The 27,051-nt window shown below is 53.1% G+C and overlaps 1 protein-coding gene across 1 annotated transcript in view; it reads left to right on the top strand.

Annotated features, from left to right (window-relative positions):
* mroh1 (maestro heat-like repeat family member 1) overlaps nt 1–27,051 on the top strand; it is an 89,676-nt gene that overhangs the window by 52,228 nt on the left and 10,397 nt on the right. Inside the window, exons 27-39 of the mRNA XM_060825244.1 lie at nt 7–207; nt 1,540–1,675; nt 2,279–2,391; nt 2,678–2,830; nt 6,756–6,910; nt 10,807–10,972; nt 11,312–11,493; nt 19,113–19,250; nt 20,310–20,424; nt 23,236–23,382; nt 24,134–24,322; nt 25,694–25,849; nt 26,682–26,816. Of these exons, the coding sequence (XP_060681227.1) occupies nt 7–207; nt 1,540–1,675; nt 2,279–2,391; nt 2,678–2,830; nt 6,756–6,910; nt 10,807–10,972; nt 11,312–11,493; nt 19,113–19,250; nt 20,310–20,424; nt 23,236–23,382; nt 24,134–24,322; nt 25,694–25,849; nt 26,682–26,816 (1,986 nt within the window). The remainder of the gene's footprint in view (nt 1–6; nt 208–1,539; nt 1,676–2,278; nt 2,392–2,677; nt 2,831–6,755; nt 6,911–10,806; nt 10,973–11,311; nt 11,494–19,112; nt 19,251–20,309; nt 20,425–23,235; nt 23,383–24,133; nt 24,323–25,693; nt 25,850–26,681; nt 26,817–27,051) is intronic.

The raw sequence follows: 27,051 nt of genomic DNA on the forward strand, positions 1-27,051 counted from the left end.
CCTGTCTGTCTCTCTCTCTCCCCCCTCCCCGTCTGTGTCTCTCTCTCTCTCTCTCTTCTCCCCCTCTCCTCCCATCTCTGTCTTATCCCCCCCCCCCGGCAGCATGTCGAAGGTTGGATTACCTCGAGCAGGGATTGGGAGCGGGAGCGAGCTATGATTGTAACCTCCAGGCTGCTATTGTTTTATCTGGAGAGACTCAATGTTCGGGTAAGCCCATCCATCCCTACGTTCCCCATGTTTGTCCCCCTCATCTTGGGGTCTGATCACTGGGGTCCACACTGTGCACCAAGGCACAGCTGCTCTCACTACTTCAAAAGATTCTTCATCATTTGTGACTGACCCTAATCCTTTTTTTTTTGCTGGGGACAGTGTAGAGGGAGCTTTACATTAAGTTTAAATGATTAGAGTGAGAATTATACAGTTGTAGTGGAGGGGTGGTCTCTCTCTGCCCTGGGTGGGAGTGTCGGGGGTGGAGGGGTGGTCTCTCACTGCCCTGGGTGGGAGTGTCGGGGGTGGAGGGGTGGTCTCTCTCTGCCCTGGGTGGGAGTGTCGGGGGTGGAGGGGTGGTCTCTCTCTGCCCTGGGTGGGAGTGTCGGGGGTGGAGGGGTGGTCTCTCTCTGCCCTGGGTGGGAGTGTCGGGGGTGGAGGGGTGGTCTCTCACTGCCCTGGGTGGGAGTGTCGGGGGTGGAGGGGTGGTCTCTCTCTGCCCTGGGTGGGAGTGTCGGGGGTGGAGGGGTGGTCTCTCACTGCCCAGGGTGGGAGTGTCGGGGGTGGAGGGGTGGTCTCTCACTGCCCAGGGTGGGAGTGTCGGGGGTGGAGGGGTGGTCTCTCTCTGCCCAGGGTGGGAGTGTCGGGGGTGGAGGGGTGGTCTCTCTCTGCCCAGGGTGGGTGTGTCGGGGGTGGAGGGGTGGTCTCTCTCTGCCCTGGGTGGGAGTGTCGGGGGTGGAGGGGTGGTCTCTCTCTGCCCTGGGTGGGAGTGTCGGGGGTGGAGGGGTGGTCTCTCTCTGCCCTGGGTGGGAGTGTCGGGGGTGGAGGGGTGGTCTCTCTCTGCCCTGGGTGGGTGTGTCGGGGGTGGAGGGGTGGTCTCTCTCTGCCCAGGGTGGGAGTGTCGGGATGGAGGGGTGGTCTCTCTCTGCCCTGGGTGGGAGTGTCGGGGTGGAGGGCTGGTCTCTCACTGCCCAGGGTGGGAGTGTCGGGGGTGGAGGGGCTGTTTCTCTCTGCGCAGGGTGGGAGTGTCGGGGGTGGAGGGGTGGTCTCTCTCTGCCCTGGGTGGGTGTGTCGGGGGTGGAGGGGTGGTCTCTCTCTGCCCAGGGTGGGAGTGTCGGGGGTGGAGGGGTGGTCTCTCACTGCCCAGGGTGGGAGTGTCGGGGGTGGAGGGGTGGTCTCTCTCTGCCCAGGGTGGGAGTGTCGGGGGTGGAGGGGTGGTCTCTCTCTGCCCAGGGTGGGAGTGTCGGGGTGGAGGGGTTGTAGGTTGATCAAGGCTGACCTGGGTCCAGATGATATTTTTCTGTCCTCCCTCCCTCCCTCTCCTCCGTTCAGATGATGGTTTCCTTTCACAATCTGGGTGCGTTGATTGGGCGTCTGGTCCCTCGCTGCACTGATCCTCTGATGACCGTACGGCAGAATGCGCTGGAGGCTCTCTACACGCTCCTCTCCATCCAACTGCGCTACGCTGGTGAGTCTGCCGCCTGGGGAGGGAGGGAGGGGCAGAGACACTGCACTGGTGGGGGGACGTGGGGAGGGTGTAACCCTGACGCTGCACTGGGGGGGGACGCAGGGAGGGTGTGATGCTGCACTGGGGGGGGGACGCGGGGAGAGTGTGACACTGATGCTGCACTGGGGGGGGACGCGGGGAGGGTGTGACGCTGCACTGGGGGACGCGGGGAGAGTGTAACGCTGACACTGCACTGGGGGGGGACGAGGGGAGGGTGTGACCCTGCACTGGGGGGGGACGAGGGGAGGGTGTGACCCTGCACTGGGGGGGGACGAGGGGAGGGTGTGACGCTGACGCTGCACTGGGGGGGACGAGGGGAGGGTGTGACGCTGACGCTGCACTGGGGGGGACGAGGGGAGGGTGTGACGCTGACGCTGCACTGGGGGGGACGCGGGGAGAGTGTGACGCTGTACTGGGGAGGGGACGCGGGGATGGTGTGACGCTGCACTGGGGGGGACGCGGAGAGGGTGTAAGTGGGTGGCTGTGTGTGTGGTGGGTTGGGTTGGGGTGGGGTGTGGGGTGAGGGTGGGGATCTATGTGACGATGCCCCTCCTCCTGTTCCAGGGTTTGCCCTCGATCACACAGATGAGTCTCTGAGCCGGTTGAAGGGTTTACAGAACAGTCTCCACCAATCAGACAGCAAGCTGCTGTTCCATACCTGCTCCGAAATCGGCCAGGTGAGGGTGGGGTGGGGTTAGAGGACGCAGTGGTGAGGGCTGCGCGGTTTGTGGGAGGGGGTGCTGGGGTGGGGAGGTGCTGGAGGGGTGTGGGCTGGAGCGAGCGGGTGGAGGTGTGGGGGAGGGGGCTGTGGGGGTCACGGGGAAGGGGGGCAGAGGCAGTGGGGGGAGGGGAGTGCAGTGCAGAGGAAGGGGATGGAGGGATGTTGGGGATGGGATTCTGCGTCAGCCCCCAGCCTGATAACTCTGTGTGTGTGTGTGTGTGTGTGTGTGTGTGTGTTTCCAGGTGGTAGCGAGGAGCCTGCCTCAGGACCAGCTCAGCTCCCTGCTCTTCATGCTGCTGGAGGCTCTCGCTGACCCTCACCCCCTCTGCTGCAGTGCAGCCTCTGTTATCAGCAACACCCTCATCAGGGTCCGGGGCAGCGGCCTCTCCAACCAGGTTAGTGACCGACCGCGCTGGGGGCCCCGTCCCGGGACCGGTGACGGCGCTGTGGGGCCCGTCCCGGGCTGGTGACGGCGCTGGGATGTTGGTGGGATGGCACACATGGGGTTTGTGATTGGGGGCCTGTATCCACAAGGGCTCTGCCCCATTGCTCTCTGTAGTGAGGAGTTCCAAAGACACTCGACTCTGAGACAAAATCCCTGCCCACCTCCGTCCTCTGGTGCCCCTTTATTCTGAGCCTGTGCCCTCTGGCCCTCGACCCTCCCATGAGGGGAAACACCCTCTCAGTATTGACCCTGCGAACTCCCCAAGAATGTAATGTTTCAATGAGATCACCTCATGTTCTTCTAAATTCCAGGGGGCAGAGTCCCAGCCTGTTCCACCTTCGCCTGTGAGGCAATCCCCCCACCGCTTCCATGGCAGGGACCATCCAAGTGCACCTTCTCTGAACGACCTGCAATGGATTGGCATCTTTCATTCAGTAAGGAGACCCCCAACCATCAGGGTAGTCCAGCAGTGCTCTCCCCAGCACCTTGTATGGTTGCAGTAAGATTTCCCTCACCTTACACTGAAACACCTTAGCGATGAGGGGCACCATTCCGTTAGCCTTCCAGCTTACCTGCTGCTCCTGTGTGTTAACTTTGTGTTTTATGCACGAGTCCTGCAGTACTCCATTCCATCCTCCTCCCATCAAATAATATCCTGTTCTTTTGTTTCCCTTTGCGACGTCACTTTTTCCCACATTATCCTTAGTTTCCCACTAACTTAACCGATCAATATCTCTGTTTACGCGGAGCAGGGAATGGTTTCAAACAGAAATTGCTGGAGAAACTCAGCAGGTTTGGCAGCATCTGTGGAGATCAGAGTTGTGAGTGTGGTGTGGAGTGGGGTTGTCGGTTGCCACCCCAACTCCTGCTCATCCCGAGCAGCTTGGCCCCTTCAGTCCCAGAATGCAGTTAAAGTCTTCCATCGTGGTTCAGGATGGTGCTAACACCGGGTGACGGTCTCTACGCTAGAGCTTATTTTCACATTTCTTATTACCATCCTACACTTTTAAATCTCAACTTCAAGTCTGTATAAATTACTAAAAATGTGCTGATCTTGCGAGGTGCTCCCCCTGTGCAGTGTAACCCTGTATACCTCACTCTTAGCACCTTAATGATCTGTATTGTCCTTGTCTATGATCTACCTCTGCTGCTCACAAAACAAAACTTTTCACTGGACTGAAGTACATGTGGCAACAATAAATCAAACCATCCCTTTTTAAAACCGTCATTCTATCTCCTTTCTGGGAGACATAGAACATAGAAAAATACAGCACAGTACAGGCCCTTCGGCCCTCGATGTTGCGCCGATCCAAGCCCACCTAACCTACACTAGCCCACTTTCCTCCATATGCCTATCCAATGCCCGTTTAAATGCCCATAAAGAGGGAGAGTCCACCACTGTTACTGGCAGGGCATTCCATGAACTCATGACTCGCTGAGTAAAGAATCTACCCCTAACATCTGTCCTACACCTACCACCCCTTAATTTAAAGCTATGCCCCCTCGTAATATCTGACTCCATATTTGGAGAAAGGTTCTCACTATCAACCCCATCTAAACCCCGAATCATCTTGTTCACCTCTATCAAGTCACCCCTAAACCTTCTTTTCTCCAATGAGAACAGCCCCAAGTGCCTCAGCCTTTCCTCATACGATCTTCCTACCATGCAGGCAACATCCTGGTAAACCTCCTTTGCACCCGTTCCAATGCCTCCACATCCTTCCTATAGTATGGCGACCAAAACTGCACACAATACTCCAGATGCAGCCGCACCAGAGTCTTATACAATTGCAACATGACCTCAGGACTCCGGAACTCCCAATTCCTCTACCAATAAAGCCCAGTACACCATATGCCTTCACAGCACTATTTACCTGGGTGGCAACTTTCAGGGATCTGTGTACATGGACACCAAGATCCCTCTGCTCATCCACACTACCAAGTATCCAACGATTAGCCCAGTACTGCATCTTCTTGTTACTCTTACCAATGTGAATCACTTCACACTTACCTACATTGAACTCCATTTGCCACCTTTCTGCCCAGCTCTGCAGCTTATCTATATCCCGCTGTAACCTGCCACATCCTTCCTCACTGTCAACAACTCCACCGACTTTCGTGTCATCCGCAAACTTGCTCACCCAACCTTCTAGCCCCTCCTCCAGGTCATTTATAAAAATGACAAACAGCAATGGTCCCAAAACAGATCCTTTTGGAACACCACTAGTAACTGATCGTAACATCTCTCACGGACAGTGTTAAATCCCCTCTGATTCTTCGGGGTGCTGCTGTTTAAGGTCCCGCTGCTGCAGTGTTAGTTTCCAGACAGCAGGTGGTAGTGTTGTACCAGGGAGGCTTCCTCCTGAACACTGCAGAGGGAAGCTGTCAGTTTCCAGTTACAATCCACTCAATCTATCCTTCATCTCTGTAAAGTGCTCACTTTCACTCTCTCATTCTCTCGTGCTTTCAGTCGAAGGCTCGTGAAAAGCTAATAATCCCTCGAGCAGGGCGGCGCTGACCCTCGGATATTCGGTATGTCGATGGCTGATCATCCAAGTCAGTCCCCACACCTTTTAATCCCTTTAGTGAGAACTATATCTCCCACCTCCTGGAAAACATTCATTTTTTAGTCCACTGACCCTTCAGAACTACAGAGCCACTGGTCAGGCAGCATCCAAGGAGCAGGAGAATCGACGTTTCAGGCATGAGTCCTTCTTCAGGAATGAGGAAAGTGTGCCAAGCAGGCTAAGATAAAAGGTAGGGAGGAGGGGCGTTGTAAATGTGATAGGTGGAAGGAGATTAAGGTGAGGGTGATAGGCTGGAGTGGGTTTGGGGGCGGAGAGGTCAGGAAGGAGATTGCAGGTTAGGAAGGTGGTGCTGAGTTATGGGTGGCACAGTGGTTAGCACTGCTGCCTCACAGCGCCTGAGACGACTGACTGACTGTGTGGAGTTTGCATGTTCTCCCCGTGTCTGTGTGGGTTTCTTCCGGGTGCTCCGGTTTCCTCCCACAATCCAAAGATGTGCGGGTCAGGTGAATTGGCCATGCTAAATTGCCCGTAGTGTTAGGTAAGGGGTGGATGTGGGGGTGTGGGTGGGTTGCGCTTTGGCGGGTCAGTGTGGACTTGTTGGGCCGAAGGGCCTGTTTCCACACTGTAAGTAATCTAATCCTTAGTTTGAGGTACTAGACGGAGACAAGGTGGGGGGAGGGGAAATGAGGAAACTGGAGAAATCCGAGTTCATTCCTTGTGGTAGGAACCCTCCAACCTTCATTTCCCCTCCCCCCACCTTGTCTCAGTCCCAACCCTCGAACTCAGCACCACCTTCCTAACCTGCAATCTTCTTCCTGACCTCTCCGCCCCCACCCCACTCTGGCCTATCACCCTCACCTTAACCTCCGTCCACCTATCGCATTTACAACACCCCTCCTCCCTACCTTTTATCTTAGCCTGCTGGGCACACTTTCCTCATTCCTGAAGAAGGGCTCATGCCCGAAACGTCGATTCTCCTGCTTGGATGCTGCCTGACCTGCGCTTTTCCATTTTCAGCTCTGATCTCCAGCATCTGCAGTCCTTACTTTCTCCGAGAGAGTCACTGGACCCATCACGTTAATTCTGGTTTCTCTTCCTCATGGGTGCTGCCAGACTTGCTGTGTTTTGCCTGCAATTTCTGTTCTGGTTTCTGATTTCGAGCATCCAGAGTTCTTCGGGGATTTTCAATATTTTGACCTCAACAGTGCCCTGTGGCAGAGAATTCCACAGGCTCACCACTCTCTGGGTGAAGGCATCCCTCCTGATCTCTGAGCTGTCTTGTATCCTGCCATCCCTGGTCCTGAGCTCGGTTGCTGTGGGCCTGACGTTGGTGTGATGTTCCTACAGATCCCCGAGCTGCTGGAAGTGTTACACATCCGCCTCCAGGCCATCGTGCAGGAGCAGGTGAAGGCTTCCGTTCTGCAGACGGTCTCTCTCTTGGCATCGCAGAACCTTCCTGCCGTGATATCTAGTCTCCTCAGCTACCCGCTGCCCTTTGATAAGTAAGTGACAGATACAGTGTGGTCAGCCCGACCCCCTCGTGTTCAGACTTCGACACTGAGCGCTGGGGAAGTGTTACTGAGCAACACGAGATATCAGCTCAAACGTACAGGCAGGAGCTGGCCACTCTGCCCGTCTTGTCAGTTCCGTTGAGTCAGATTGTGGTTGATCTGATTAGAGAATTCGACGTTTCGAGCATAAGCCCTTCATCAGGAATAAGAGAGAGAGAGCCAAGCAGGCTGAGATAAAAGGTAGGGAGGAGGGACTAGGGGGAGGGGCGATGGAGGTGGGATAGGTGGAAGGAGGTCAAGGTGAGGGGTGATAGGCCGGAGTGGGGTGGGGGCGGAGAGGTCAGGAAGAGGCTTCTGTGCAGAGGAGATGACCTGGGGGGTGCAGTGAGAGAGGGACTCACTGAAATCCTTGTAGAGGGAGGAAGAGAGCTTCTTCAAGGAAGGCATCCTTGTAAGAGGATTCACAGTAGGTTAAAATCTTCGAGTAAAAAATGAGGTCTGCAGATGCTGGAGATCACAGCTGCAAATGTGTTGCTGGTCAAAGCACAGCAGGCCAGGCAGCATCTCAGGAATAGAGAATTCGACGTTTCGAGCATAAGCCCTTCATCAGGAATAAGAGAGAGAGAGCCAAGCAGGCTGACCTCTCCGCCCCCACCCCACTCCGGCCTATCACCCTCACCTTGACCTCCTTCCACCTATCCCACCTCCATCGCCCCTCCTCCCTACCTTTTATCTCAGCCTGCTTGGCTCTCTCTCTCTTATTCCTGATGAAGGGCTTATGCTCGAAACGTCGAATTCTCTATTCCTGAGATGCTGCCTAACCTGCTGTGCTTTGACCAGCAACACATTTGTAGCTGTGATCTCCAGCATCTGCAGACCTCATTTTTTACTCGTTGATCTGATTACTCTTATCCCCAATAATATTTCACCTCGAACCCCTGGCTGCTTCTGCCTTAGCAATGTTCCAAGGCTCTGCTCCCACCACCTTTTCAAGGAGACAGTTCCAAAGATTCAGAGAAGTGCTGTTGGAGCAAAAGACTGAGATAGAGGAGCAAAATTAGGCCATTCAGCCCATTGTCTGCTCCACCATTCCATCATGGCTAATATGTTTTTCACCCCATAATCCTCGATCCCCTCACTGATCAAGGGTCTGTCTATCTCTCTCAAGTGACAACATTAGTGGGTGGCACGGTGGCTCAGTAGTTAGCACTGTTGCCTCACAGCACCAGAGACCCGGGTTCAATTCCTGCCTCAGGCGACTGACTGACTGTGTGTGGAATTTGCACATTCTCCCCGTGTCTGCGTGGGTTTCCTCCGGGTGCTCCAGTTTCCTCCCACAGTCCAAAGATGTGCAGGTTAGGTGAATTGGCCATGCTAAATTGCCCGTAGTGTTAGCTAAGGGGTAAATGTAGGGGGATGGGTCTGGGTGGGTGCGCTTCGGCAGGTCGGTGTGGACTTGTTGGGCCGAAGGGCCTGTTTCCACGCTGTAAGTAATCTAATTACTTTTGATTAAGAAAGTGAATGTAATGTTGTCATTTACCTTGAGGGTTGGAATATAACAGCAGTGATGTGCTACTGAGACTTTATAAAGCTCTAGTTCGGCGCCGTTTAGAAAACTCTGTCCAATTCTGGTCCCCGCACCTCAGGAAGGACATATTGGCACTGGAGCGTGTCCAGCAGAAATTCACATGGATGATCCCTTGAATGTTAGGCTTAACATACGATGAGCGGCTGAGGATCCTGGGATTGTATTCATTAGAGTTCAGAAGGTTGAGGGGAGATCTAATGGAAGCTTACAGGATAATGCATGGCTTAGAAAGGGTGGATGCTGGGACATTCTGTTAGACAGGGCTACTAGGACTCCTGGGCACAGCCTTAGAATTAGATAGTGTCAACTTAGAACAGAAATGAGACATTTCTTCAGCTAGAGAGTGGTGGGCCTGTGGAATTCACTGCCACGGAGCACAGTGAAGGCTGGACGTTGAATGTCTTCAAGGCAGAGATTGATAAATTCTTAATCTTGCGAGGAATGAGGGGATACGGGGAGGGTGTGGGTAAGTGGTGTTGGAATGCCCATCAGCCATGGTTGAATGGTGCAGTGGACTCGATGGGCTGAAAGGAGTGGAAATAAGGCCAATGTCTTCTGGTGTTAAGTGCACTCAATGATGTGGCCTCCACAGCCCTCTGTGTCAATGAGGTCCACCGATTCCCCACCCTGTGGCTGAAGAAATTCCTCCTCATCTCTGCTGTCAAAGGTTTTCCCTTCACTCTGAGGCTATGCCCTGGTCTTGCCTGTTAGTGGAGACATTATCTCCATGCCCACTCTGTCCAGGCTCCTTTTAGTATCTGGAAGTTTCTTCCCCTCAGGTTGAAGCAAGTTGTCCCTTACGCCCGTTTATTAACCCAGGCTCCAACTTGGGGATATTTCTGACAGCAGCCCGAGTTCTCTTCACAACGACCTGGTCAGGGCCCCCCTGGCATCGTGTACCCTTCAGTCAAGCCACTTGTTCCCTTTCAGAGAAGGTTCTGGTTTGACTGGAAGTGGTTCTGGTTCCTGGAGTGGCAGTCCCACCTCCGCCCGCGCGTTTGAGGTTGGGTCTATGTCTCTTGTAGTTTAGGGGAATGAGCAATGATTGGTTGAAACGTGGAAGACCCTGAGAGGATGTGAGAGGGCCGAGAGAGAGAGCAAAACTAGGGGTCATGGGTCTCCCACATAACACCAAGGTGAGGGTCCTTCTTAATCTGAGGATTGTGAGACTGTTGGAGTTGTCTGCCCCAGAGAGGTGGTAGTGTTGCAGGAAGGAAGTGGAAGATAAACTCTACTGACGAGGGAATGAAATGACCCATGGGTACAGACTGGGAAGTGAGGTTGAGACAGTAATCTAGTCAGCCACAGTCTTGATGTGGTCTCGACTCGGTCCAATGGCTGATTTCTGGGCTTGGCTGCGGATATTACTAAAGGCAGAACGTAAGAACCAGGAGCAGGAGTAGCCGCCTGGCCCTTTGAGCCTGCTCCTCTATTCAATACGATCATGAACTCAGCTCCACTTACCCGCCCTCTCACTACAAACCTTTTTATCTTTACTGTTCAAGAAAAATCTAACTTAGCTTTAAAAATGTTTACCGAAGTGGCCTCAACTACTTCCCTGGGCTGGGAATTTCAAAGGTTCACTACCCTCTGGGTGAAGAGGTTCCTCCTCAGTACACTCTGAAATCTGCTGGCCTGAATTTTGAGGCCATGTCCTTTTCTCTTAGTTTCACCTGCCAATGGAGACACACTCCCTGCTTCTATCTCAGCTGTTCCCTTCAAAATATGTTTCTAAGATTCCCCCCGCCCCATTCTTTAGAATTCCACTGAACGTAATCCTAGTCTACTCAGTCTCTCCTCATATTCCAACCCCCTCAACTCCAGAATCAATCGAGTGAACCTCCTCTGCACCCCCTCCAGGGCCAGTACGTCCTTTCTCAAGTAAGGAGACCCAAACTGCATGCAGTACTCCAGGTATGGCCTCACCAGCATCTCATACAGCTACAATATAACCTCCCTGCTTTTAAACTCAATCCTTTTTTAGAAAGGAAGGACAAATTTTCATTTGCCTTCCTTAATGACCTGTTGTACCTACAGGCCATCCCTCTGTGATTCATTCACAAGGACACCCAGGTCCCTCTGCACAGCAGCCTGCTGCAATAACTGCTGTCTTCAGTGTGGACTTGTTGGGCCGAAGGGCCTGTTTCCACACTGTAATGTAATGTAATATAATCAAGCAGGATAGGAAGCTGCAGAAAGGTTTAGCAGGATGCAGCTTCGGGTGGGGGGGGGGGGGAGCATGGTGGCAGGGACCAGAGACTGTCAGATTGCGGTTAATGGAGAGCCCTCGCCCTCCCAGGCCTGCAGGGGAGATGTGGCAGTCGCTGGCAGGAGATGTGACCCTGGCGAGGAAATCTCTGGAATTCCTAACGGAGCGATTGAACAAACAGTTGCCGTACGATGAGAAGAGGGAGTCGATGCTGCGCAAGAGTGTCACACGGTTCGCCACGATCCAGCCGCTGGTGGTAGGTCTGGGCACTCGGTCTGCACTCGCACGATCCCCTCGCTCCGCGTCCTCCAATCCCCTCGCTCCGCGTCCTCCAATCCCCTCGCTCCGCGTCCTCCCGACTGCTTCCAATCCCCTCGCTCCGCGTCCTCCAATCCCCTCGCTCCGCGACCTCCCCACTGTGTCCAATCCCCTCGCTCGACCAATTGCCTCTCTCACCAACCCTTGTATTTCTAATATTTTCATTCCCCCCCCCACCCCCCCTCGTGCTCCTGACCCTGGTTGTCACTCCCCCTGACCCTGGGGTTGAAGGTGCTTTCCCCTGTCTCTGACTCGCTGACCGTTGTGTCCTCTCCAGGTGACCTGCGCTCTCACCCAGCTGCTCTCTACGGTGGATAGTGCCGAGGCTGTCAGTATCCTCTACCCCTCCCTCTTCAGTTCATTGCTCGGCCGGGTGGGCTGCACTGTCGGGGTGCGGCTCCCGAAAGACCCAGCGAAGGACCGTCATAACCGCCTACCCAAGGACCTGGACGTCTGCAGGTAATTCCCCAACATCCCATCCATCCTCCTCCTCTAACCTAAAAACAAAATTGTGGGATCCAGATTGACAAGGTAAGGTAACTAGTTTATTTCCTAATCCTTTTTTTTTAGTAGTCACTTTGGGAGTTAGAATCATGGGAATGGGGGTGAGGGCAGTGGAATGTTCCTCCTGCAGAATGTGGGAGGTAAGGGTCACCATCAGTATCCCTGCTGACTGCATCTGCGGGAAATGAACCCAACCCCAGCTCCTCGAAAACCGCGTTAGGGAACTGGAGCTGGAGCTGGATGAACTTCGGATCATTCGGGAGGCAGAGGGGGTTATTGAGAGGAGTTACAGAGAGGTAGTCACTCCTCAGGTACAAGAAAAAGACAGATGGGTGACAGTTGGGGGACAGAAAGGGAACCGGCAGGCAGTGCAGGGATCCCCTGTGGCCATTCCCCTCGACAATAAGTATACCGGTTTGGATACTGTTGTGGGGGACGACTTACCGGGGGAAAGCAGTGGGGCACCTGCTGCTCAGAAGGGAAGGGGGGCAGAGGAGCAGAGCAGTAGTCATTGGGGACTCGATAGTTAGGGGGGCAGATAGGAGGTTCTGTGGGGACGAGAGAGACTCACAGTTGGTGTGTTGCCTCCCGGGTGCCAGGATCTGTGAGGTCTCTGATCATGTTTTTGGGATCCTTCAGGGGGAGGGAGAGCAGCCCCAAGTTGTGGTCCACATTGGCACCAACGACACAGGTCAGAAGAGAGATGGGGACTTGAGGCAGAACTTCAAGGAGGTGGGATGGAAGCTTAGAGCTAGGACAAACAGAGTTGTTGTCTCTGGTTTGCTGCCCGTGCCATGTGCTAGTGAGGCAAGGAATAGGGAGAGAGAGGAGTTGAACACGTGGCTACAGGGATGATGCAGGAGGGAGGGTTTCGGGCTTTTGGATAATTGGAGCTCTTTCTGGGGTAGGTGGGACCTCTACAAGCAGGATGGTCTTCATCTAAACCAGAGGGGTACCAATATCCTGGGGGGGGAAATTCAATAAAACTATTAAGGTGGATTTAAACTAATACAGCAGGGGGATGGGAATCAAAATTGTAGGGCAGGTACAGAAGAGGATGAGAGTAGGGAGTTCCCAAATCAAGTATCTGACACTGGCAAGCGAGAACCTGGATTGAAGTGTGTGTACTTCAACACGAGCATTCGAAATAAAGTGGGTGAACTGGCAGCGTGGGTTGGTAGCTGGGATTTCGATGTTGTGGCCATTACGGAGACATGGGTAGAGCAGGGACAGGAATGGCTGTTGCAGGTTCCGGGATTCAGATGTTTCAGTAAGAACAGAGAAGGTGGTAAAAGAGGGGGAGGTGCGGCATTGTTGATCAGGGACAATATTACAGTTGTAGAAAGGATGTTTGGGGACTCGTTAACTGAGGTAGTATGGGCTGAGGTTAGAAACAGGAAAGGAGAAGTCACCATGCTGGGAGTTTTCTATAGGCCTCTGAATAGTTTGTCGAGGAAAGGATAGCAAAGATGATTCTCGATAGGAGTGAGAGAGGCAGGGTAGTTGTCATGGGGGACTTCAACTATCCAAATATTGACTGGGATCACTACAGTGCGAGTATATAGATGGGTCAGTTTTTGTCCAGTGTGTGCAGGAGGGCTTCCTGACACAGTATGTAGACAGGCCAACAAGGGGCGAAGCCACTTTAGATTTAGTACTGGGTAACGAGCCCGGCCTGGTGTTAGATTTGGAAGTAGGTGAGCACTTTGGTGACAGCGATCACAATTCTGTCAGGTTCACTTTAGTGATGGAAAGGGATAGGTGCACTCCACTGAGCAAGAGTTACAGCTGGGGGAAGGGAAATTATGATGTAATTAGGAAAGATTTAGGAAGCGTAGAATGGGGAAGGAAACTGCAGGGGATGAGCACATTAAAAATGTGGAGCTTATTCAAGGAAAGGCTCTGTGTGTCCTAGATAAGTATGTACCTGTCAGGCAGGGAGGAAGATATAGAACGCGTGAACCGTGGTTTACTAAGGAAGTGGAATCCCTGGTCAAGAAGAAGAGGCGGCTTATGTTAGGACAAAATGTGAAAACTCAGTTAGGGCGCTTGAGGGTTACAAGGAAGTCAGGAAAGACCTAAAAAGAGAGCTCAGAAGAGCCAGGAGGAGACATGAGAAGTTGTTGGCGGATAGGATCAGGGTTAACCCTAAGGCTTTCCATAGGTTTGTCAGGAATAAAAGAATGACAAGAGTTAAATTAGGGCCAATCAAGGATAATAGTGGGAAGTTGTGTGTGGAGTCAGAGGAGATAGGGGAAGCACTAAATAAATATTTTTCGACAGTACTCACTATAGAAAATGAAAATGTTGGCGAGGAAGATACAGAGATACTTGTGTCTAGACTAGAAGAGCTTGAGGTTCACAAGGAAGAGGTATTAGAAATCCTGCAGAGTGTGAAAATAGACAAGTCCCTGGGCCGGATGGGATCTATCCTAGAATCCTCTGGGAAGCAAGGGAAGAGATTGCCGAGCCTTTGGCATTGATCACAAAATGCGGAGGAATGGGATTGTGGGAGATATAGCAGTTTGGACCAGTAATTGGCTTGCTGAAAGAAAACAGAGGGTTGTGGTTGATGGAACATGTTCATCCTGGAGTCCAGTTACTAGTGGTATACTGCAAGGGTCGGTGTTGGGTCCACTGCTGTTCGTCATTTTTATAAACGACCTGTATGAGGGCATAGAAGGGTGGGTTAGTAAATTTACAAACGACACTAAGGTCGGTGGAGTTGTGGATAGTAACAAAGGATATTGTAGGTTACAGAGAGACATAGATAAGCTGCAGAGCTGGGCTGAGAGATGGCAAATGGAGTTTAATGTGGACAAGTGTGAGGTGATTCACTTTGGTCAGAGTAATCGGAATGCAAAGTACTGGGCTAATGGTAAGATTCTTGGGAGTGCAGATGAGCAGAGAGATCTCGGTGTCCAGGTACACAGATCCCTGAAAGTTGCCACCCAGATTGACAGGGCTGTTAAGAAGGCACACAGTATTTTGGCCTTTATTAATAGAGGGATTGAGTTCTGGAACCATGAGGTTATGTTACAGCTGTATAAAGCTCTGGTTCGGTTGTACTTGGAGTATTGTGTACAATTCTGGTCACCGCATTATAAGAAGGATGTGGAAGCTTTGGAAAGGGTGCAGAGGAGATTTACTCGGATGTTGCCTGGTATGGGGGGAAGGTCTTACGAGGAAAGGCTGAGGGCCTTGAGGCTGTTTTCGTTAGAGAGAAGATTGAGAGGTGACTTAATAGAGACATATAAGATAATCAGAGGGTTAGATAGGGTGGACAGGGAGAGCCTTTTTCCACATATGGGGATGGCAAACACGAGGGGACACAACTTTAAAGTGAGGGGGGATAGGTATAAGACAGATGTCAGAGGTAGTTTCTTTACTCAGAGTAGTAAGGGTATGGAATGCTTTGCCTGCAACGGTAGTAGATTCACCAAGTTTAAGTGCATTTAAGTCGTCATTGGACAGGTATATGGATGTACATGGAAGAGTGTAGGTGGGATGGACTTCAGATTAGTATGACAGGGCGGCGCAACATCGAGGGCCGAAGGGCCTGTACTGCGCTGTAATGTTCTATCAGAGCCAGCCGGGTCAACCCCAAACACACCCCGTCCCACTGCACCCAGCACTGCCCTGACTCTGTGAGGGGTTTGTGCTGGGGAGTACGGTGTAAGGTTTGAACATAAAACCATGAAAATGAAATCCCCCTTCCCTCAGCTCTGAGAGCTCAGTGTGACAGAGTGTTAATGAATACTGCACATTCCAGGGAACCACCCAATGTCTGTAATGGAGTGTAATTGCTGGAAATGTGGGAATTGGGCAGTCGTGTTTCTGGATTAGAGTGATGCTGGAAACGCACAGCAGTTCAGGCAGCATCTGAGGAGCAAGAAAAATCAACGTTTCGGGCAAAAGCCCTTCATCAGGAAACAGGCAGAGAGCCTGAAGGGTGGAGAAATAAATGAGAGTGGGGTGAGGATGGGGAGAAAGTAGCATAGAGTACAATAGGTGAGTGGGGGAGGGAATGGAGGTGATAGGTGAGGGAGGAGGGTGGGGGAAGGTAGTAAAGAGTACAATGGGTGGATGGGGGTGGGATGAAGTGATAGATCAGAGAGGAGGGTGGAGTGGAAAGGAAGATAGGCAGGTAGGACAGGTCATGAGGACAGTACTGAGCTGGAAGTTTGGAACTCTGGTGAGGTGGGGGAAGGGGAAATGAGGAAACTGTTGAAGTTCACATTGATGCCCTGGGGTTGAAGTGTTCCGAGGCGGAAGTTGAGGCGTTCTTCCTCCAGGCGTCTGGTGGTGAGGGAGCGGTGGTGAAGGAGGCCCAGGACCTCCATGTCCTCGGCAGAGTGGGAGGGGGAGTTGAAATGTTGGGCCACAGGGCGGTGTGGTTGATTGGTGCGGGTGTCCTGGAGATGTTCCCTAAAGTGCTCTGCTAGGAGGTGTCCAGTCTCCCCAATGTAGAGGAGACCGCATCGGGAGCAACGGATACAATAAATGATATTAGTGGATGTGCAGGTAAAACTTTGGATGTGGAAGGCTCCTTTAGGGCCTTGGATAGAGGTGAGGGAGGAGGTGTGGGTTCAGGTTTTGCAATTCCTGCGGTGACAGGGGAAGGTGCCAGGGTGGGAGGGTGGGTTGTAGAGGGGTGTGGACCTGACCAGGTAGTCACGGAGGGAACGGTCTTTGCAGAAGGTGGAGAGGGAAATATATCCCTGGTGGTGGGGTCCGCTTGGAGGTGGCAGAAATGTCGGCATATGACATGGTTTATGTGAAGGTTGGTTGGGTGGAAGGTGAGCACCGGGGGGGGGGTTCTGTCCTTGTTATGGTTGGAGGGATGGGGTCTGAGAGCGGAGGTGCGGGATGTGGATGAGATGCGTAGGAGGGCATCTTTAACCACGTGGGAAGGGCAATTGCAGTCTCTAAAGAAGGAGGCCATCTGGTGTGTTCTATGCTGGAACTGGTCCTCCTGGGAGCAGATATGGTGGAGGCGGAGGAATTGGGAATACGGGATGGCATTTTTGCAGGAGGTAGGGTGGGAAGAGGTGTGATCCAGGTAGCTGTGGGAATCGTTGGACTTGTCACCGACATTTCTTACAAACCCACTGACTCCCACAGCTACCTGGAGTACACCTGTTCCCACCCTATCTCCTGCAAAAATGCCATCCCGTATTCCCAATTCCTCCGCCTCCACCGTATCTGCTCCCGGGAGGACCAGTTCCACCACAGAACACACCAGATGGCCTCCTTCTCTAGAGACCGCAATTTCCCTTCCCACATGGTTGAAGATGCCCTCCAACGCATCTCGTCGACATCCCACACCTCTGCCCTCAGACCCCACCCCTCCAACCGTAACAAGGAGAGAACCCCCATGATCCTCACTTTCCACTCTACCAACCTTCGCATAAAGCACCGACATTTCCGCCACCTCCAAAATGACCCCACCACCAGGGATATATTTCCCTCCCCTCCCCTTTCCGCCTTCCGCAAAGACCGTTCCCTCAGTGACTACCTGGTCAGGTCCACACCCCCCTACGACCCACCCTCTCATCCTGGCACTTTCCCCTGCCACCGCAGGAACTGTAAAACCTGTGCCCACACCTCCTCCCTCACCTCCATCCAAGGCCCTAAAGGAGCCTTCCACATCCATTAGAGTTTCACCTGCACATCCACTAATATTATTTATTGTATCCGTTGCTCCCGATGCGGTCTCCTCTACATTGGGGAGACTGGGCGCCTCCTAGCAGAGCGCTTTAGGGAACATCTCCAGGACACCCGCACCAATCAACCACACCGCCCCGTGGCCCAACATTTCAACTCCCCCTCCCACTCTGCCGAGGACATGGAGGTCCTGGGCCTCCTTCACCGCCGCTCCCTCACCACCAGACGCCTGGAGGAAGAACACCTCATCTTCCGCCTCGGAACACTTCAACCCCAGGGCATCAATGTGGGCTTCAACAGTTTCCTCATTTCCCCTTCTCCTACCTCATCCCAGTTCCAACCTTCCAGCTCAGCACCGTCCCCATGACTTGTCCTACCTGCCTATCTTCCTTTCCACCTATCCACTCCACCCTCTCCTCCCTGACCTATCACCTTCATCCCCACCCTACTCACCTATTGTACTCTATGCTACTTTCTCCCCACTCCTACCCTCCTCTCATTTATCTCCCCAATCTGCCTGTATTCCTGATGAAGGGATTTTGCCCGAAAGGTCGATTTTCCTGCTCCTCTGATGCTGCCTGATCTGCTGTGCTTTTCCAGCACCACTCTAATCTGAACTCTGGTTTCCAGCATCTGCAGTCATTGGTTTTACCCAGTCATGTTTCTGGGCGAATACTGGGGGGTCATGATGACATCTCGGGTTAGTGACCTAGACAGTAACGGTCTGGAGGCAATGGTTCAAATCCCAGTGCGGGAGCTGGTGAAAGCTTCATGGAATTTGTGAATTGACAATGATTTGCTGATTTCAGTAAACAGTGGCCAGGAAACCGGCAGCTATTGTTGTCAACACCTGCGCACTTCTCTAGTGTTCTTTTCCAGAGGGAAATCTACTATCCTGACTCAGCCTGGCCAACACATGACCCACTGCAATGTGCGGTAATTAGGGATGGGCAGTGAATGCTGACCTGGCCTGTGATAACCACATCTCGTTGGTGAATCTGGAGGAGGTTGGTGGTGAAGGGTCATTAGACTATCAGTGTTAACTCTGTTTTCTACTAAGTTTGTGAGAAGATTTGTAGCTCGGGTGCTCGTTGTTGTGGTTCTGTTCGCCGAGCTGGGAGTTTTTCTTGCAAACGTTTCGTCCCCTGGCTAGGTGACATCCTCAGTGCTTGGGAGCCTCCTGTGAAGTGCTTCTGTGCTGATCAAACCATTATAAACGCCGGAGGATTCAGCACAGAAGCGCTTCACAGGAGGGGCTCTGTTTCCTTCTCCACAGCTGCTGCCCAGACCTGCTGAGTTTCTCCAGCACTCTGTTTCTGTTTCCTGTTTCTGGCATCTGCAGGATTTGGTTTTATTGGGATGAGTGGAGAGTTTTGGTTAAATGTGTGAGCTGTTAGTCTGCCATGTGTCCTGGTGCTTTTATATTGTCTTTCATTCTGACATTTAACAATTGCAGATAGAAGGCTGCCAACACAAGCATACCTTCACTGCAAGGGGGTTCCCCTGCTCCTCCACGGTTTTAATATTTTAACAATACTCGCAGGCAACGAGGCTGGGAGTTCTCCTTTCGAAAACAGAATGAACTGAGCGTTTTGTGTTCTGTTGTGGGCACAGCATTCCGAGCCGTTGAGAGGAAGCAGGGATCAGCTTTAGTTGGTGTGGAGAGGCTGGACTCATTCTCAGAACAGCGATGGTCAAAGGGGGATTCGGTAGAGATATTCAGACATCTCCCAGGTCTTTTAGCCCACCTTGTGCGATCTGTGTGTCCCTCGGTGTCAGAACGCTGGTCTTCAGGGTGCTCCCTTAATCAGGCCCAGGCATCGATCCTCAGGTACACCCAGTCCCGTGTGGTGTGACTCTGTAAGGCCGTGTACCGACAGTGAGACTGACGTCTGATTCTCTTGCAGCTGCTCGGTGGAGGCTTTGAGGCTGTTGACCGTTCGAGGGAAGGGTGAGGAGCTGCTGCGGATGATGGAGGAGGAGAAGGGCTGGGATTTGATGAGGAGCCCTGAATCGCATCACCAAGGAGTGGCAGTGCTGGCCAGGTGCGTTCAAACCCCACCATTCCCCCCTCTCCCCCCCCCCCCCCCCCCCTGTGAACACAGCCCTGAATCTGGGAATGAGACTTTAAGAACCATTCTCTAAATAACCCACTGTGTAATGGAGGGAGTTCCAGGGTTTTGGCCTAGTGACTGAGAGGGGATGGCAATTATATTTCCACGTTGAGGGAAAGGGTGGTGTGACTAGTCCCTCAGCTCCCATCGCGAGGGTGTGAAATCGAGGTTCAGGAACTCAGCTTTGTTCTCCTGACAGCACATTGACAGGAGCTGAAAATGTGTTGCTGGTTAAAGCGCAGCAGGTCAGGCAGCATCCAAGGAACAGGAAATTCGACGTTTCGGGCTAAAGCCCTTCATCAGGAATGAGGAAAGTGTGTCCAGCAGGCTAAGATAAAAGGTAGGGAGGAGGGACTTGGGGGAGGGCGATGGAGATGTGATAGGTGGAAGGAGGTCAAGGTGAGGGTGATAGGCCGGAGTGGGGTGGGGGCGGAGAGGTCAGGAAGAGGATTGCAGGTTAGGAGGGCGGTGCTGAGTTGAGGGAACCGACTGAGACAAGGTGGGGGGAGGGGAAATGAGGAAACTGGAGAAATCTGAGTTCATTCCTTGTGGTTGGAGGGTTCCCAGGCGGAAGATGAGGCGCTCCTCCTCCAGCCGTCGTGCACATTGACAGGAGTGGGATTCGACATGGTCACTCGGAGTTACCGAGGGCTCGTTGCTGAGTAACTGAGGGGGCAGGAGCGTCAGTGACGTGGGGGATGAACGGAGGGAGGAGACATGACCCTTCCTCCTTGACCTCCAACGACATGTTGTAATGGGGAATGTGGTCTCTGAATGGGCAGAGGAGGCAGCTGCAATTATTTAAAAATGGAGTCAACTAAATCTTCACCGAGCAGCGCAGCTGGGAGTGGATAGAGCTGTCAGGGCTGGGATGTGAGCGAGGATACTCTGGGATAGTCACGGACGTGGTGGGTGGGGGGGTATCTCCTCTCTGTGCTGTCGATGGCTGGTGTTCCTGATGGTTGGTGAGGAGTGTGTGTGTTTTCACAGGGCGATGGCTCAACATGGAGTCACTCACCTCAGCAGCATCGTGGAGCAGCTAGCCCCCATGCTGAGCAGCCCGTACGAGGGACAGAGAGTCACCACCGTCGCTTTCTTCGGAGAGGTGAGTGCGCATGCATCGTGCTGCAGACAGTGTGGCACCCTGCTTCCCCTCCCCCCTCTGCACTCCCCACCATCCCCCATGATTATCCCTGCCCCTCCTGGGGGGAGGGGGGGGTGGGTGGGAGTGTGTGGGTGCGGGCTGTCTCTGTCTGGGGTGACGGTGGGAGACGGGATGTGGGGAAAGGTCCGTGGGTCAGCCGGATTTGGCTGTGTCATTGGAAAACTCCCATTGCTGGCTCACGGTGCCGACATTTTCCTGGACTCTCATTCCTGACGCGATTCACATTTTCCATTCTGTTTAAAATAACTTGGCGAATGTTATCAACCTCTTTGAACAGAATAACCCACGTGCTGACAGACACGGACCTGGCTGAGGGAGCAGGCAGAGTGAAGTTGTGCTGACTGTGGCTGGTGATGGGGTTCATATATACACTGTGTGATTGACAACTATCACACTATTCAACCCACTCAGTCCAACGTTTAACTCTTTCTCCAGCTGCGATACATCCCTGTTTTTAAAAATGCTGTCAGGAGAACAGACCTCAGTCTTTCCCTGCCCCCAGGTCCCATTCCTTGTTTCCCCCAGTACTCTGACTCCCTGAGGTCTCTCTTGCAGACCCACCCCACTGCACTCCCCAACTCTCTGCATGGTCTCATATTCTGGGGAGACGGCTTTGAACGCCACCTTGCAGATGGTGACATTTTAACTTGATTAAAACCAAAGAGGGGAGTGAGTGAGCATCAGGCTGCAGACAGTGTGGCAGTGCGGCACGGTGGCTCAGTGGTTAGCATTGCTGCCTCACAGCACCCAGGTTCGATTCCAGCCTCTGGCCACTGTCTGTGTGGAGTTTGCATGTTTTCCCCGTGTCTGCGTGGGTTTCTCTGGGTGCCCTGGTTTCTTCCCACAATCCAGAGATGTGCAGGTCAGGTGAATTGGCCATGCTAAATTATCCACAGTGTTCAGGGATGTGCAGGTTAGGTGCATTAATCAGGGGTAAATATAGAGGAATGGGTCTGGGTGGGTTATTCTTCAGAGGGTTGGTGTGGACTTGTTGGGCTGAAGGGCTTGTTTCCACACTGTAGGGATTCTAATCTAATCAGACCAGAAGATGTAGGAGCAGCAGTAGGCCATTCGGCCCATTGAGTCTCCTCTGCCATGGCTTATCTGATTGTCCTCAAATCCACTTTCTGCCTTTTCCCCGCACACCCTTGATTCCCTTCAGTGGATTCAGTGGATTCACTCCCTTTTGAGGGAAGAAATTCCTCCTCATCTCTGTCTTAAATGTGCAGCCCCTTTTTCTGAGACTATGCCCCTCTGCTCCTGGGCTCTCCCACAAGGGGAAACAGCCTCTCCACATCTACCCTGCCAAGTTCCCTATGTTTCAATAGTCACCTCTCGTTTTCCCAAACTCCAATGAATACTCAATCTCTCTTCCATAAGACAACCTTTCCTTATCTGCTATCAGGTAAAAACACTGACTGCAGATTCTGGGTTAGAGTGGTGCTGGAGAAGCGCAGCAGGTCAGGCAGCATCCGAGGAGCAGGAAAATCGACGTTTCGGGCAAAAACCCTTCATCAGGAATTGAGGCAGAGAGCCTGAAGCGTGGAGAGATAAATGAGAGGAAGGTTGGGGTGGGCATGAAGGTGATAGGTCGGGGGCAGGGGGAGGGTGGAGTGGATAGGTGGAAAGGAAGATAGGCAGGTAGGACAAGTCATGGGGACAATGTTGAGCTGGAAGGTTGGAGCTAGGGTGAGGTGGGGGAAGGGGAAATGAGGAAACTGGTGAAGTCCACATTGATGCCCTGGGGTTGAAGTGTTCCGAGGCGCAAGATGAGGCGTTCTTCCTCCAGGCGTCTGGTGGTGAGGGAGCGGCGGTGAAGGAGGCCCAGGACCTCCATGTCCTCGGCAGAGTGGGAGGGGGAGTTGAAATGTTGGGCCACGGGACGGTGTGGCTGATTGGTGCGGGTGTCCCAGAGATGTTCCCTAAAGCGCTTTGCTAGGAGGTGCCCAGTGTAGAGGAGACCGCATCGGGAGCAACGGATACAATAAATGACATTGGTGGACGTGCAGGTAAAACCTTGATGGATGTGGAAGGCTCCTTTGGGGCCTTGGATAGAGGTGAGGGAGGAGGTGTGGGCACAGGTTTTACAGTTCCTGCGGTGGCAGGGGAAGGTACCAGGACAGGAGGGTGGGTTGTAGAGGGGCGTGGACCTGACCAGGTAGTCACGGTCAGTCTGTCCTCCCTTAGGACAGGGGACCACCACTGTACACAGTACTCCAGCTGCAGGGTCCTGACTACAGTCCTGCAGAGTTTTACCAAAGCTTCCTGACTTTTATACTGTATTCCCTTTGGAATAAGTGGCCATAAGCTAGTTACCTTCTCTGCTCCCCACTGAGCGTCAATACCAGCTTTTGGTGATGGTGGATGAGGATTCCCAAATCTTTTAACGTGATGGAGCTGGGAGGGGTAGAGGGTACTGGACACTGACCCCTCTCTCTGTCCTTTGGCAGAGAGTAAGGCCCACATCTCCAAACTCACCCCCACTGCCCACCAAACCAAGCACTACGGACCCATGACTTGGTCATTGCCATGTTGTGGGATGTTGCTGTGCACAAACTGGTTGCTGTTCCCCCTCCATTACACTCGAGACAAGTGTTTTATTGGCTGTGAGGCACTTTGGGATGGACCTGGGGTTGTGAAAGAGGCTATGAAAATGTAGGCAGCTTGTCAGGATTGTAAGTGGTTGAGTTAATGTTTCAAGGTGATGATTATGGGTCTTTGGATGACCTCTGACCCTCTGACCTTTTGCAGTTACTGAACCACCGTGTGACCTCTGACCTGGTCCTGACTGACGTCCTGCTCAGCAGTTTGCTGCCCTGTCTGGTGGATACGTCCAGCGTTGTCCGGATGTTGACCATCAGAGGCCTGGGGAACGCTGCTGTCGGAGCTCCTCACAAGGTCAGGAATGTGTTCATCGGGGATTCGGATCCCATCCCCACAATGGGAGGTGCAGGGGTGGGGGGGAGCACTGCTGAGGGAGGGAAGGAGAGCCACCCAGCTGTGGGGCAGACCTGGGGAAAGTCTGAGGGCAGGGGAGTGGGTTGGGTAGAGGGTATGGGGCGGGGAGGGTGATGTTGGTTTACGGCTGAGTCTTTGGAGCTCCTTACCGCAGAGAGCGGTGGGGGCAGAGTCCTTGTGTATACTTAAAGCTGAGAGAGAGATTCCTGATCAGTTGGGGAGTTGAGGGTTTAAGGGAGAAGTGGCTGTGAGGAATGTCAGATCATGGTCCCATTGAGTGGTAGAACAGGCTTGAGGGGCCGAATGGCTGCTTCCTGTTCTTGTGTCTTAAGGATTCTGGGACATAGGTGGTCCCCACAGGATGTTAAGGACCAGGAAACAGGCCCAGGGAGTGAGGGGGCTGTGGTGGGTTTGGCTTGATTTATTGTAGTCACGTAGTACAGTGAAAAGCTTTGTTTGTGAGCAGGACAGGTAGTTCATAACAAAGATCATTGGGTGCTTAGACAGGAGTGAGGCATACACATTACACTGCACAGGAGCTCACAAAGCAAGGTCAGCATTATCTGAAGTTAGAGAGAGACTCCGTTATTAAAGGCCGGGAAGGAGGTGTTCCTGACAGCAATGGCCTAGCCGAGGCTGTGAGCCAGACCCTGGGCTGAGGCAGAATCTGATGTCGTTGTCCGTCCCACAGATTCACAAATACTCGACCAAGCTGCTGTCGGCCATGATTGCTGGGGTGGATGAGAAAGATGACCCGGACGACCTGATCACCCTGGAGGCCATGTCCAGCCTCTCCAAGGTCCTGGACCAACTCGACGAGATCGACGTCCAGCCCATTCTGATCAACATCGCCCTCCGCATCCGGCCCTTCTTCGAGAAGGTGGGGGTGGGGGTCGGTGTGGGGGAGCGGGGGGCGGTACGTTGGGGGGGGGGGCGGTGCGTGGGGCGGGGTGGTGTGGGGGAGGGGGTCAGTGCGTGGGGCGGGGTGGGGGTCAGTGCGTGGGGCGGAGCGGTGTGGGGAGGGGGGCGGTGTGTGGGGAGGGGGGGCGGTGTGTGGGGGAGGGGGTGCGGCGCGTGGGGTTGGGTGGTGGGGGGGCAGTACGTGGGGGGGAGGGGCGGTGGGGGGAGGAGGGGTGGTGCGGAGTGTGGGGGGAGGGGCGGTGGGGGGGAGGAGGGGCGGTGTGTGGAGCGGGGCGGGGGGGTGGGGTGGTGGGGGGGGAGGGGAGGGAGTAGCAATGGTTTAAGAAGTGAAATGCCTGTCTCGGGGTAAGCATCTGGAAACTAGTCTAGTTTCCTCCTGACTAGTTTAAACAGAGCTTTGCCACGCCCAGTTACTACTCCCATCCTCTGTGGATCACATTCCAGGATTAAACATCCAATAAACCAGCTACCTTTCCCAATTGTCTTATATTACGGTGAATTTTTACAAATGAAAATCTCTGTGCTCTGTAACTTTCTCCGGTACTGTGGGTGTGGAGAAACCACTTGGCTGGTCTTCAACCAGCTCGTTAGGGCCAGGTCATTGTGGAAAACAGGAGTTGGGGCGAGGTTTAACTGGGTTATTCGAGACCCAACATCATTTTGTATCCCAGTCTGCTTCCCCTCTGAAGACCAACAACTCATTCCGTGTTCCAGGACGAAATCCCAGGGTGCCTGAATGCTATTGTTGCTGCATAGCTGTGATTGAGTCAGAGAGATGTACAGCACAGAAACAGACCCTTCGGCCCAACTCATCCATGCTGGCCCAGATTTCCTAAACTAATCTAGCCCACCTGCCAGCACCCGGCCCATATTCCTCAAAACCCTTCCTATTCATATGCCCATCCAATTCATATACCCATCCAAATGCCTCGTAAATATTGTACCAGCCTCCACCACGTCCTCTGGCAGCTCATTCCATACACGTACCACTCTCTGCGTGAAAATGTTGCCCCGTAGGTGTCTCATATCTTTCCCCTCTCACCCTAAACCTATGCCCTCTAGTTCTGGACTCCCTGACCCCAGGGAAAAGGCTTTGACTATTTATCCTATCCATACCCCTCATAATTTTGTAAGCCTCTATAAGGTCATCCCTCAGCCTCCGACGCTCCAGGGAAAAAAGCCCCACCCTGTTCAGCCTCTCCCTATGACCATTTGGGGTGAAAGAGTGTGTTGTCGTTTCAGCTGCCCCAGAGAGGGGGGCGGGTTCCAGAGTCCGGGATTCCCACCATCAGCTCCTGGAGGTTTCACAGAGGTGCGGTTTTTCCTACAGGATAAAGACGCTGTGCGGGCTGCAGCTTTCACCGTTTTTGGGAAGCTGTCGCGGTTTGGAGACGGACAATCAAAAGCTGACTTTGTGGAACAAATTCACTCGAGTCTGGTCAGCCTGCTGCTGCATCTGAACGACAGCAGTGAGGAGGTGGTGAAGGTACCGTGTCCGAGGGGGTAGGGGGCTAGCTGGGCAAACACCCAGGGGGTCACCCCCTTCACTCTGGGACCGTTTCTCCCAGTGCTCTCCTGGGGTTAAGTGTCTGAGCTGGGCACAGCCCGAGTTACTCAGAACGTAATAGACTGAGTTCACAGCAATGAGAATGTGCTGGGCTCTCCTTTGGGAGGGAGTGTATCAGATCACAACAGAGAGAGAGAGCACTCTGTTTAACAGTGAGGCTGGACAGTGTAGAGGGAGCTTTACTCTGTATTTATCCCTGTGCTGTCCCTGTCCTGGGAGGGTTTGATGGGGACAGTGTAGAGGGAGTTTTACGCTGTATCTAATCCTGTGCTGTCCCTGGGTGTGTTCGATGGCGACAGTGTAGAGGGAGCTTTACTCTGTATCTAACCCTGTGCTGTCCCTGTCTGGGGAGGGTTTGATGGGGATGGTGTAGAGGGAGCTTTACGCTGTATCTGACCCCATGCTGTCCCTGTCCTGGGAGTGTTTGATGGGGACAGTGTAGAGGGAGCTTTACTCTGTATCTAACCCTGTGCCGTCCCTGTCCCTGGGAGGGTTTGATGGGGACAGTGTAGAGGGAGCTTTACTCTGTCTCTGACCCCATGCTGTCCTGTCCTGGGAGGGTTTGATGGGGGACAGTGTAGAGGGAGCTTTACTCTGTCTCTGACCCCGTGCTGTCCTGTCCTGGGAGGGTTTGATGGGGGACAGTGGAGGGGGCTTTACTCCATGCAATATGGTTACTTCATGTAAACAAATAATTTAATTAGGACATTTTGGTCATCTGTAATGAGCAGGTTTGTTACTCTCTCTGTAGGCCTGTAAGTTTACTTTGCGATTAGTGGGGCCTTTATTAGGTTCAGAAAGTGTCCGTGCGATGTTGCAGAAACACCTCCTGGAGGAAGCAAACCTACACTACGGAGAATTCATCAATGACTTGGCGAAACACATTGTGAGTATTCCATGCAGATCGCGAGGAGGCCGTTCTCCCACTAAAGCCTGCCCCACATTTAACTCCCTGTCTTTCCTCCTAAACCCTGAGACACCTTACACACTCAAAGATCTATCAATCTCAGATTTTAAAAATGAACAATCTAGTATCAGATAATCTTATGGTCAGAGTGAGAGTTTTTGTTTGAGAAAAAGCTTTGTGTAGAATGTTACAGGAACAGGCCCTTAGGCCCCCC

Source organism: Hemiscyllium ocellatum, chromosome 5, assembly GCF_020745735.1.
Source record: "Hemiscyllium ocellatum isolate sHemOce1 chromosome 5, sHemOce1.pat.X.cur, whole genome shotgun sequence".
Classification (NCBI taxonomy): Eukaryota; Metazoa; Chordata; class Chondrichthyes; order Orectolobiformes; family Hemiscylliidae; genus Hemiscyllium; species Hemiscyllium ocellatum.